The sequence below is a fragment of the Cervus elaphus genome, chromosome 9, assembly GCF_910594005.1.
Source record: "Cervus elaphus chromosome 9, mCerEla1.1, whole genome shotgun sequence".
Lineage (NCBI taxonomy): Eukaryota > Metazoa > Chordata > Mammalia > Artiodactyla > Cervidae > Cervus > Cervus elaphus.
Genome location: NC_057823.1, coordinates 72,899,839 through 72,913,083, shown reverse-complemented (window position 1 = coordinate 72,913,083; position 13,245 = coordinate 72,899,839). Strand labels below are relative to the sequence as shown.

The window sequence follows — 13,245 nt, the reverse complement described above, 5'->3', positions numbered from 1 at the left end:
ATGCTCTTGCAGATTTCTGTCATAGGTTGACCATAGGTGTGTGGGTTTATGATGAGGTATGTTCCTTCTATGCCCACTTTCTGGAGAATTTTTATCATAAATGGGTGTTGAATTTTGCCAAAAGCTTTTCTGCATCTATCGAGATGATCATATGGTTTTTATTCTTCAGTTTGTTAATATGCTATAAAGCATTGATTTGCAGATCTTGAAAAATCCTTGCATTCCTGGAATAAATCCCAATTGATCATGGTGCACAATCCTTTTAATGTGTTGTTGGATTTGGTTTGCTAGTCTTTTGTTGAGGATTTTTGCATCTGTGTTCATCAGTGATATTGGCCTGTAATTTGTGTGGGTGGTATCTTTATCTGATTTTGGTATCAGAGTGATGGTGGTCTCATAGAATGAGTTTGGGAGTGTTCCAATTGTTTGGAACAGGTTCAGAAGGATAGGTGTTAGCTCTTCTCTAAATGTTTGATAAGATTCGCCTGTGAAGCCATCTTAGGAAACTGTACCTTGTCCATTTTATTGGCATATAGTTGCTTATAGTAGTCTTCTATGATCCTTTGTGTTTCTGTGGTATCTGTTGTAACATGTATCCTTTTTCATTTCTAATTTTATTGATTTGAGCCCTCCCTTTTTTTCTTGGGAGTCTGGCTAAAGTTTTATCAATTTTTTTATCTTTTCAAAGAACAAGCTTTTAGGTTCATTGATCTTTTTTTATTGTTTTCATCTCTATTTCGTTATTTCTACTCTAATCTTTAAGATTTCTTTCCTTCTACTATCCTTGGGTTTTGTTTGTTGTTCTTTCTGTAGTTGCTCTAGACATAAAGTTGTGTTGTTTCTTCGTGATTTTTCATGTTTCTTGAGGTAAGATTGTGTGTGTGTGTTTGTGCTCAGTCATGTCCAACTCTTTGGGACCCCATTGACTGTGGTCCACCAGGCTCCTCTGTCCATGGGATTTCCCAAGCAAGAATACTGGAGTGGAAATGAATACATTTCCTACTCCCAGGAATCTTACCAACCCAGGGATTGAACCCATGCCTCCTACATTGGTAGGGAGATTCTTTACCACTGCGCCAGCTTAGAAGCCCAAGATAAGATTGTATTACTATAAACTTCCCTCTTAGAACTGCTTTTGCTACATCCCATAGGATTTGTATCAGCATGTTTTTGTTGTCATTTGTCTCTACGTATGTTTCCTCTTTGATTTCTTCAGTGATCCACTGGTTGTTTAGCAGCATATTGTTTAGCCTGAACACCTAGGTCCGGATTCCAGCTTTGCTATTCATTAGTCTGTAAGCCTAGCCCCATGACTTGACCTCTCTGAAGCTCAGTTTCCTCAATTGTAAAATGAGGATAGCAGTGACTGCCTCATAAGGCATGTAAGTGGACTGAATGGGTCAGTACAGAGCCTGGCACCTAGGAAGCACTTTAGGAGTGTCTGTTGTTATTGCTGCCATTGCTATTCTTGGCCTTGTCTGTAGATGGGTCACTTTCAGCCCCGGCATCCTAAGATTCTACAACCTCACGTCATAATTCCAGCCCCAACTGGCCGAGGGACTTTAGTGTAGTCAGTCACCCCATCTGAGCCATTCAAGCCACCTGTGTGTACATGGAACTAACAGTGGGTGTCTCTCTCAGTCAGCTGGAGAGGGAGAAGCAAGAGAAGGTGCTCAAAGGGCCAAAAAAACAGAAACCAAAGCCTTATGTGATTGCTAAACACTAGTATCAAGACTTTACCACTTTGGTTCTTAAAGCCACCCTGTCAAGGGCATAAGTGGTTGATGTTGTTTTGGGAACTCAGAGTCTGCCCAGGAAACAGATTGAGCCCTCTCCTTCCCAAATCTCCTTCTCTGAGAAATAACTTCATCAAAACTCATAGCAGAAAAGCCCTTTCAGCATCATGGGACTAGAGTGGGAAGAGGTGACCTGAAGCCCCGGAGCGGCAATGGAGGGGACCCCAGCCGTCGGAGAGAGAAATGCAAGGTCCAGGGTGTCTAAGAGCACCAGGGTCTCTTTCAGACTCCCCACTAGTCATCTGGGCAGAAAAGCCAAAGGATGGAGCTTCTTGGATGGAAGAATCTGGGTCAGCATTGTTAGTGCATTATCCAAAGATGGAACTAAGAGGGCTTGGAGTGGTTGAGGAAGAAGCTTTGAAAACTCAGGGGTCAGTTGTGTACTTCCTAGCTCTGAACATGGACAAGGGATAAGTGAGTTTCTCAGAGCCTCAGATTCCTCGTCTGTAGGTAATGTTAAATATTTAATAATACATAATATAGTACTATTATTGGCAATAACATCTTGCTAGGTTGTTGGGACAAATTATGTATATTGCATATCTACTAATGTGCTGAGTGTGTTCTCAGTCATGTCCAACTCTTTATGACCCCATAGACAGTACCAAGCCAGGCTCCTCTGTCCGTGGAATTTTCCAAGCAAGAACACTGAAATGAGTTGCCATTTCCTTCTCCAGGGAATCTTTCCAACCCAAGGATTGAACCCGTCTCTTTCGTCTCCTGCATTGGCAGGTGGATACTTTACCACTGCGCCACCTAATGTGCTGTATACTAATATACTGTTAGCACACACCCATCACAAACAGACGCTCAAATAATAATTGTACTATTAATAATATGAATGTTAATATTACTAGTAGTAGTATAATAACAAACAGAGAGCTTCTTAAAAATAATGCTGGCCCAGTAGTTAGGAGATGAGAATACTAGCTTGAACACAAACCTACTGAATGATTCCTTACATTAAAATTCCTTTACCCCTCTGTGCCTCAGCTACATGGAGCAGAGTTCTAGTTCTAATGCCAGGACCAGCTGGTATCGTGACCTTGGTCAGGTCACCAAACCACATCACAATATGTTAGACAATAATTGTGACCAGCCCTTCTCTAGCGAGGAGGTCTTGAGTGAAAAGATCTTTAGAAAGCATAAAGTAACACTTCAGCATGAGATTTTATTCTTCACCCTCTGAGTTGTGAGACCATTAGGAAAGGGTTTGGAGGTCAACCTCCTCATGAAATCCTCCTCCCACCAGCCATCCTGCCCACAGTCAAACCTTTCCTCTTACTGCACTACTAATCATAACTACTTACTGCCTTTTGGTTTCACGGGCCATGGTCTATATACTACTATTCCCATATGAAAGGTGGCAAGATGACAGGCAGAAAGGTTAGACAGTTAGTCTTAGGTTACACAGCTAGTACATGACAGAGCTGAGGATTCAAAGCCTGTCCTCCCTGCCTCCAAAAACCACCATAGTATACTTTACAAGTTGATAAAATTCCCTTCAGATCCTGAAGAAGGTTAGTACTTAAATAGTAATAGCAGAATCTAAGGATGTAAATTACCTCTAATCCTTAGGCAACCCTGCATGTAACAAGTGAGGGAATTGAAACTCCAAGTCCGAGCAGTTATTTGTCAGAGTTCCTAAGCAGAGTCTGGTGATGGCTGCCCTCGGGCCCTCACTTACAAGGCCATGCTCTCTGCCCACAGTGCTACGTCAACTTGCTCTTCTGGTACCAGTTCTTCTGTGGTTTCTCTGGCTCCACCATGATTGACTACTGGCAGCTGATCTTCTTCAACCTCTTCTTCACTTCCTTGCCTCCTCTTGTCTTTGGAATCCTCGATAAAGACATCTCTATGGAAACACTCCTGGCGTTGCCCGAATTGTACAAGAGCGGCCAGAACTCCGAGGTAAGGGGGTCGGGCAGGCAGTGGGACTGGGAGGTGTCCTTCAGCTCCTCCCTGGAGGTGTCAGAGAAGGAGTGCTGGGCCGGAAATCCTGTGTTCTGGTCACCACTTTGCCACTTACCTCCCATGTGACCCAGGAAGTCTGCTGTTGAAGGTGATGGACCAAACTAGTGGATATTTTTCTTTTCAGTTATTTCTTAATTATATCACACATTAATATGGGCCTGTGCTAGTTAAAGGGGAAGAGGGCTTACAGAAAGACTGCATCACTTTTACCTGATCTTTATAGGCCTTCAACAGAATGCCCAAGGCTTGGTTTGGGAATCCATGAGGCTAAAAGCCATCAAAATATTTCTTAGAAGGCACAGAGGCCAGAATGATGCCCTAAATGATTTGGAAAGGTCCCACAGCAGGCAGTCTGACCAGCACAGACAGGCTGGGAACCTAGATGCAGGGGCAGAGAGGGAACCTGATGGCCTCAAAGGAGGAGCTCTGGGAAAAGGGATGTCACTATGCACGAGGGTAGCTCTACACCTCAGGTAAGGAGGGTAAGGTGAGATGTGGTGCTTGAGAGCTGGTGAAACTTTGTGGACAACCAGTGAAGAACCAAGCCCCATACTCACCCAAAGACAGATAGAGAGCAACTTAGCAACCCCAGCACTTCAGGCGAGGGAGATGTGGAGATGACACACAATATCTTGGGCCCTTCTCATTGTCCCCTTCCCATAGGTGATCTGGCTGCAGAATGTATTCCTTGAGTATCTAACATTAAAAGAAGTTAATGTAGCAGAAACACACACTGTAAATGGTTTCACTGTTCCCAGGGAAGGAAACACAAAATGAGAAAGCTCATCTCCGAAGCCACTGAACTGTCTCTTGGGAATTTGTAATCCTGGGCCGTGATTGAGAGCTCCATTTCAGATGCTATTCAGAATCTCTAAACTTACCAAGTTTGTATCAGCACTAGTACTAATGATCATTAACAGCCAAGCCCCTTCTAGGCACCAAAGCACAGTTATATTTAGACCTCTTGAAACTCAAGGAAATCTAGCCGGTGCTGTTTTAATCTACTTCTTATGGAAGAAGAAGAAACAATTCCCAAAGCAGTTTAGTGACTTTCACTAAGGTCACACAGGCCTGGAACTTGACTTGAGGTCCTGTCACTCCCAGGTCTGTGCTCTGGATCATTCCATTGTATCGCCTCTAGGGTAAGAAACATTGTAAGTGCCATGTTGTCTGGCCCAGCCAGACACAAGCAAGGTGCTTACAAGGAATAGAGGCTTGCTTGGATGGTGCTAACTGTCAATGTGTTCTTTCCTGGCAGTGCTATAACCTGCTGACTTTCTGGATCTCCATGGTGGATGCGTTCTACCAGAGCCTCGTCTGTTTCTTTATCCCCTACTTGGTAAGTTGTGTGGTCCCATTCTAACCCTCCAAACAGCAGGGGAGAACTGGCCCCGTTAATATGAAATCCCAGACAAATAGTATCTTTCTGGACACTTCAGAGCAGAGGCTCCAAATAGGAGGCCTGCAGACTCCACTCTACCCAGCATATTTAGAAAGTCAGAATGCTTTACCAAAACATCTTAGTTTCTGCCAGCTTCTGAAAAACTAAAAGCGGTTATTACACTGGTTCATGGCAAAATCCAGAGCTGACTCACCACCCTGCTTAGATAGGGCACCTGTTCTCTAGTCTGTCATAGTCCCCACCACGCCCTTGTGTGTCATGCCTAGCCATCCTCACTCACTCATTTACTGCTTCTTACTTGAACAGTGAAGGTGTCTGAGTTTATACCTCTTGATTTGTATTTACATTTGTGCTTCCAAGTTCTGACAATAAGGGTTACTGCCTTATCTGAAATAAAACAAGAATACCGAGAGCACAGGATACCAGCCCCATCTCAATTCGGTTCCCCAGTTTAAAGAGTGAGAATGTATGTAGCATAGGATATCTGTATTCTTCCCAGACAAGGAGCTCAAATGTGGAGTAATTTGTGCCAGGAAAACAGTGGTGTCTGCCTAGTCTCTGGATCACATTCTTTTGCAAACAGCAACATGATGGGTGATGAGGCTGCAAACATTTTGTGTTTTCTCAGAATTTTCTGGTTTACAATACCCTTCCTAGTCAGGCTTCTTTTGCCCTTACTATGTGATCAATAGACTTACCATTTAGGACTATTCCATCTAGGATGATTTGGAGTTTTCACCCTCCGTTCTGGCCTCTGCCTGATCTGCCTTTTCTCTCTCTTTTCAAGAAAACAATTCCTCTTACTACAGTCTCAGCTGATTTCTCATCTCTACTCCCAAAGTGCCTTGCACTTGCTTCCATTTTAGCATTTACACCCTTAAACTGTACCACTCCTGCCTAGGAGACTCTAAACTCCTTGAAAGTGGACACAGGAGTATCTTTAGCAGTTGGCATTGTGCCTGGTAGGTACTCAATTTCTTGTTTACTCGTTCTGCAAAGCTCTGGGATACTCTTCGTGGCTTCCTTTGCAAATGCATTTTGAAGAGTTTAGTCCTATCAACTCACTCCTCCTCCTGTCTGTCCCTGCAGTCAGTTCCACATGACGGTAGCTGGACAGCTTCTCCCCGCTCCTTCCCCTCCCTTGACACCTGCCTTCACTGACGCTTTACAATCACTTGTCCAAACCAAGGCCTTCAGTCCATGGGCACAGCTGACAGTGCCTGTTCGTTCCTACTCTGCAGACCTACAAGGACTCTGATATCGACGTTTTTACCTTTGGGACACCCATCAACACCATCTCCCTTGCCACAATCCTCTTGCACCAGGCAATGGAAATGAAGACCTGGGTAAGTGCCCCCAAGCTCTTTGGGCCTAAAAATTGTGTTCCTGTCCATCGGCTGCATTCAGATTTGAGCTGCTTCTCTCTGTATCATTGATCCACTGAATACACACATGCTGAACTCATACCTATGGTCCACTTTGATAGGGATAAAGAAGTAGAGAAGATAAAATTGCTGGCTCAACTTGCTCACCATCTAGTCAGGATGAAAAAACTAAGACACATAATACACTGAGGCAGTATACTGCCAAAACAGGTACTTTAGATTTCAAAATTCACGGGTGTTTGAGAGACAAGGTAAACATTTGACTGACCATACTTGAGGCAATGTTAGGGAGGTGTGCTGTCCATTTAATTTGGGGGTAAAAGATTAGAAGACTGTCTCCACATTAGTATATCTCAAGTATGTCCAAATATCACTTTTTAGTAATCCAAAATGGTAATGCTTTCTTATTAAATTTGACTAGTCAATGATAATTATAAAAAATATAGAGCTTAAAATCACATGCCAGGTACACATATGTATGATTTTAATGTACTTTCTTACTTAACTTCCCAAAGCCCTTTAGATAGACTTTTTGTTTTGTTTTGTTGAGATATGATTGACACAGAGCACTGTATAAGTTTAAGCTTGACGTACACAGTTGATCCTTGAACAATTGGTTTAGGAGCACCAATCCTCCACACGGGAAAATCCACGTGTAACTTTACAGTTGTCCCACCATATCTGAAGGTCCATATCCACAGATTCAAGCAACAGTGTATCATGCGGTAGTGTAATATGTATTTAGTGGGAAAAAAATCTGTGTATAAGCGAATTTATGCTGTTCAAACCTGTGTTGTTCAAGAGTCAACTGTATTGAAAAGTGATGAATGTTTACTGAATTTATTGTGGACATCATTTTGCAACATATGCATGTGTTAGGTATTTTTTCTAATTCCCATTTTATAGATACAGAAATGAGTATAAAGAGGTTAAACTTTCCCCAAGCAGTGCAAAACAGAAGCAAGCCTAAACCCTAGCTGGCTGACTCTTGACCTTTTAACCTCTGTGCCAATAGTGTGACGAGGTAAGATTGATGGGTGCAGGGAGATCACTTTATGGAAAGAACCATTTCAGCTTGGCAAAGACCAAATCTTTCTGAGAGCATTTGTATTAAATGTTTAGAAACTTCCCTAAGTAGGTTCAGGGTATTCCCAACCTTCTACAGTGGAACTCCCTCCCTTCCCCCTACTGTCACAAGCTAGACCAAGCAGTGGCTGGTAACAGCCACCCAAGGGGGCTTCCAGGTCACAGAGTTCCCATCCACGCCATGACAGATAGAACAAAGTGATAAAAACAAAAAGGCCTAGTCAAGCTTAAATAAATTTCTTTCAGAACCACCAGAGAAACCACTTAGTTTTATCAGAAACTGAAGAAGGCAGTCATAATTTTAATACTAAGAACTGAACCAAGCTAAGGAAATATTTAGAACTCTTGAAAATGCAAAAAGCTTGTCACTGAAACTAAAAATGCAATTTGTGGAATTCACTCTAGACTGGAGACTGGCTAAGAGTAAACTACCAAAATTGTAAAGTATTGTGTACTCATACAGAATGCCACATAAATATGAAAATGTAATCCAGAGGAATGATATTTGGCATACATGACTCCAACAGCCACATAATAGAAGTCATAGAAGAACAAGGAAAGAATGGCTAGAGAAGTACTGAAGAGGTCATCATTGAGAATGACAAAATAAATCTGGATATAGTGCCTGGTAGTAAAACTGTACAATATAAAAGAAACAGTCTTAAAATCTGCCAGAGACTATGGACAAATTACCTGAAAATTAACAGCAATAAAACAATAGAAACCAAAAAATAGTGGAGCAATTATCTTCAAAGACTTAAGGCCAAATAGCAAACAGTTACACTATTTGTACACTATCACTACACTTAAGTGATAGTTCACTTAGGACTGATAAATAAAAAGATTCCCAAGGTAAGTACATCCACTCAACCAGTGGAGAAACGCTGATTTTAATTCTCTAAGAAGGCCACGAAAATCTCCTAGGTCATTACTATATTCATTCAGTCAAGAGAAAATGATTTACTTTTATCAAACAGAAGAATCAAAGGCAAATAATACAGCTGTATGTTTGCCTTCTCCCCCTTCTTACTTGTATATATCATGTTTCTGTCCCTTCTTAGTAGCCTGTGGTAAAAAAAAAAAAAAAAAAAGTGACATTTTTAGATAAACTCTATAAGGTCTACCACCTATAGAGCCTCACTAAAGGAAGAAAGAAATATGCAAGAACATGAAAGAAAATAAAAGCTAAAACTGCAAGAAACGACGTAATGGTAAGGAAAGGCTATGCAGTAGGTATTTTATGCTGAAGTCTTCATTGTATGAATAGGGATTTTAATCTGTTGCACCAGTCCCTTCTGAAGCGGTTCCCTTTGTTTATTTGGCTTCTGTTTGCCGGTCTCTTCAGAGGCTCATTTCCGCCCTGACACAGGCGGCCGGAGGCGGACTCTTATTCAGGTAGCTAGTTCCGTTGCGCTGCTGGGAGGGGCTGACGCTGCGGGGCGGGGCTGGCGCTGCGGGGCGGGGCTGGCGCTGCGGGGAGGGGCTGGCCCTGCGGGGGCGGGGCTGACGCTGCGGGGAGGGGCTGGCCCTGCGGGGGCGGGCTGGCGCTGCCGGAAGGGGCTGACGCTGCTTTCTCCGTCTGCGCTGCTCAGGCTCCCGGCTGTTCTATATGGAGCGCGCCCCGCGCTGCGCGAGGTTCCAGCCCTCGGGTGTTACACAAAAGCGCGGAAGGAAAAGCTGCGCCTGCTCTCTGTGCCTTCCCCGTCAGAGCGGTCCAGGCAGCCAGGGGCTTGGTGGGCGCGCTATCCCCAGGTGTGGCGCACCCACTCCCTTCCGCGGACCCAGTCTCAGTTTCCGCTGGCGCCAGGCGGGTGCGCGCGCCTTCCGCCCTCCGCGTCCCCAGCCCCAGTCCCCGCCCCGCGCCGGTCGGGTGCCTGCGCCCTGTGTCTCGCCGCGACCTTCCCCTCCCCCCTGCCTCCTGCCTCCGGCGGGGCTGGGCCGGTCCGCAGCCTGCGAGCTCTTCTCGGGACTTTCCCCGTCCCTTTGTTCTGCGAACGGCCGGCAGTGTGTTCCGGCCGGTCAATTTTCTCTCCTTTGGTCTCCCACAGTTCAAGTTGGCACCTCACAGAAGCTCCCTCCGATTGTCCTCAGGGCACTCAGGCCCGGACCCTAGCCCAAGCAAGGCCGCCTAAGACTCCCTTCCCGGGACGGGTCTCCGTCCTTAGCTCTTTTGTCTCACTTTTTATCTTTTATATTTTGTCCTACCTCCTTTCGAAGACAATGGTCTGCTTTTCTGGGCGCCTGATGACCTCAGCTAGCGATCAGAAGTTGTTTTGTGAAGTTTGTTCTGCATTCGGTTATTCTTTTGATGAATTTGTAGGAGAGAAAGTGGTCTCCCGGTCCTACTCCTCCGCCATCTTGGCTCCTCCCCATTGTATGAATAGGATAAGAAATACACAACCATAAATGGTTCCATAAAAGTCTAATTTATTTAGCACCTCCTAAATCTTAAAGTATCTTAATACTTACAATTATTAAAAACTTAAGATTAAACATAAAGGAAAGGAAAGAAATTAGAGGAATATAGGAAACTATCAATTTCCCAGGCTGTAGGAAAGAGGAAAAGGTAAGAACAAAGAAAATGATGGCCAGAAATATCAGATTGGACTTTTTCATCCTGTGAATAGAAGAGAAATGGAAAAAATTACAATTCTAGAATGATGTTTTTATAGAACTCTATCAAAACAGACACAGATCAACCTTTGAATAAATTACCACACTTGACCTAATGTAGTTAACACTAATATATAAAATCTTGCTCTAAACAAATTCTAAATATGAATCTTTCAAACACACCTGACCATACACCAAAAATTTAAAGACCAAATTCTAAATAACAAAGGAACTTGAAAGAATCAGTATCATAAAGAACTTATTATCTGATAATAATGCATTTAGATTAATAAATACAAACAATGAAAGCACAGCCAAACAAGCCTAACATGCATGGAAATTTCAAAATGCACATCTAAATATGTCATTTAGGAGGTCAAAAGTAAATCATGATGGAAATTATACTTACTGCTGCTGAATGACTATAAAAATATATATGCAAACTTGTAGGATGCAGCTAAAGCTTTTACTATTAAAAAGATTAAAAAGAAGTTAAAATTTCAACAAGAAACTTTAAAAAAAATACCATGTAAATCTAAAGAAAATAGAAAAGAAAAAAAGATGAGAGAAAAATCAAAGAAAGGCCAATAAGACCACAACTGAGATCTTCAAACCCTACTGAAAACTCACCTCTTGGGACTTCCTTGGGGGTCCAGTGGTTAAGACTCCATGCTCCTAATGTCAAGGGCATGAATTCAATACCTAGGCACAGAAGTAAGATTCCCACATTCTGCAGTGTGGCCAAAAATGGGGAAAAACTCACCTCTGATTAAACTGATCCAAAAGAAGACAGAAAGAGAAGGCCATGAAAACAGTACTAGAAATGAAAAAGACTGCAATTTTGGATACACAGTTGTCTCAGTACCTTCAAGGGATGGGTTCCAGGACTCATGCAAATACCAAAACCCACAGATCCTCAAGTCCTTTATATAAAATGGTGTTGAGCCCTCTGTTTTCATGGATGCAGCTCTCATGTATACAATGGTCAATGGAATCAATATTATTATTATTAAACCAAATTAAATCCTTTAAATGTAAAATTTACCCAACTATAGTCAAAATCATTCATCAAAGCTGAATAAACCAATCACCATTCTAGAAACTAAATCAACAATCTTATCCCTAAAGTTACAAAGCCAATGGATTGTAAAGGTGAGTTTGACCAAGTTTATAAGGGACAGAGAATTCCTATGTCATACCAACTTTTTCATGGATTCAAAAAATAGAAACATAAGCAATCCAATTTTCATGGCTAGAATAAATTCTGATACCAGAATGAGCATGGACAGTCCTAGGAAACAAAATTATAGAGCAGTTTCCTCAATGAACATAAATGTAAAAATTCTAAATAATATATTGGCAAATTAACTCAGTGGTATGGGTTAATACTACTGTAATATATAGTATAGTATATACTATATTATAGTATGTAGTATAACAGTACCATAGTAGTGAGTTAATAGCACTTCATTAAAGATAATAAAGCCTAACCTAGGAACTTTCATGTTCTGTTGGTGAACTATAAACTGATAGCACCACTCTGGAGAAGCAATTTGAAAATAGCTAGAAGAATATGTTAAAAGAGTTAGCTAGAAGTATTCACATGCTGTGACACAATTCCACTTCCAGCTATGCAACCTGGACAATCCTTTTACACACGTATATACATAGACATATATAAGATATTACATCATTATTCTTTAAAGCAAAATTTAAAAATCAGAAACAGCCTAAATGTTCACCAACAGGAAAACAAATAGTAGCATAATCATACACTAGAACAGTTAAAATGAATAGAACAGCATTTAGCAACAAAATAAACCTCCAAAGCATACTGTCTAATGAAAAGAATTCAGAAGGATATCTACATGATAAAATTTTAAAAGTATCCATTAACACAGATACATAAACATGTATATGTAAAATACACATAAAAATGATGAAAATGGTTTATTTTCAAGAAGAAAGAAAAGGCATTTGCAAGGGATACATGGTGGTTGAATTGTATCTGTAAGGCTCCTTTTAATAAAATCTGAAGCAAATGTGTGTAGAGGAAGAAAAACTAATTTTCTCTCTACCCTTCTAGGTCTCAGCTTAGACACTCCTATAACAAATGACAGACTAATGGGAGAAAAACAAAAGTTTAATCAGTATTTCCTATACACATGAGAGAGACCAGGAAACTATGGCCCTAGCCACCACCTTAAATACTATCACGAACTAAAGACAAAAGAAGTTTTGGGGTTAGGGGAGGCCAGATGTGGAAGTTGATAAAGGTTTTCTAGAAATTTAGAATGTTTCTTTTTCCTAGTACAGAGAGGGAGACACCCTTAGAAATGGAGATTTCCCTTATAAGTATAAATGTCTCTTACAAAAAGAAAACGTCTATTCAGTTTTCAGAGCTTCTCCTCTGTCTGCTGTTTCTTAAAAACAACCAGCTCAAGGTAATCCTGACGCCAGAGACACATTTTGGAGTGACAGATTCTGCTCCCATATATATGGCATAAGGTTAAAACTGGTAAAGCTGGACATCGCATGCATGAGATTTGTTGTCTGTGTGCTTGAAGTATTTCACAGTAGTTACATTCTTTTTTAAACAGTAACACAAGATATTTCACAGGAGGAACTCTTCTCTCCATGACCTTTTTAACCATTAGATATTTTTTTAACCTTTCAAAAATGCCCTGTAAATAATCAGACCGCAAGGTATATTAAGTGAGTAATGATTCACTTAAGAAGTCATTCAGCCTTCTTTCTCAGAGCACTGCATTTTTTAGAACAGAGAACTTGTTCCTTTCACTCACCATTCAACACTATTAATCCACCTAATATATCTCTAGACCAGGTATCCTGGTAGTCACTGGTAATTTCTGTTGCTCCAGGGAAAGGAGTCAGCTACTACCATCATTATGAAGAAAGTATTTCCCTTTCTCAAGTGCTTGAAGCAGAGAGAGAGTGTCTTTCTTCCATGGGTAGAAATCAAACATGA

At 41.6% G+C, this 13,245-nt stretch overlaps 1 protein-coding gene across 4 annotated transcripts in view; it reads left to right on the top strand.

The window, feature by feature from the left end:
• ATP10B (ATPase phospholipid transporting 10B (putative)) overlaps positions 1-13,245 on the top strand; it is a 360,994-nt gene that overhangs the window by 335,339 nt on the left and 12,410 nt on the right. For all 4 annotated transcript variants that reach the window (XM_043913467.1, XM_043913469.1, XM_043913468.1 and 1 more), the window contains 3 exons: positions 3,507-3,707; positions 5,029-5,109; positions 6,414-6,518. In XM_043913467.1, coding sequence (XP_043769402.1) covers positions 3,507-3,707; positions 5,029-5,109; positions 6,414-6,518 — 387 coding nt within the window. The remainder of the gene's footprint in view (positions 1-3,506; positions 3,708-5,028; positions 5,110-6,413; positions 6,519-13,245) is intronic.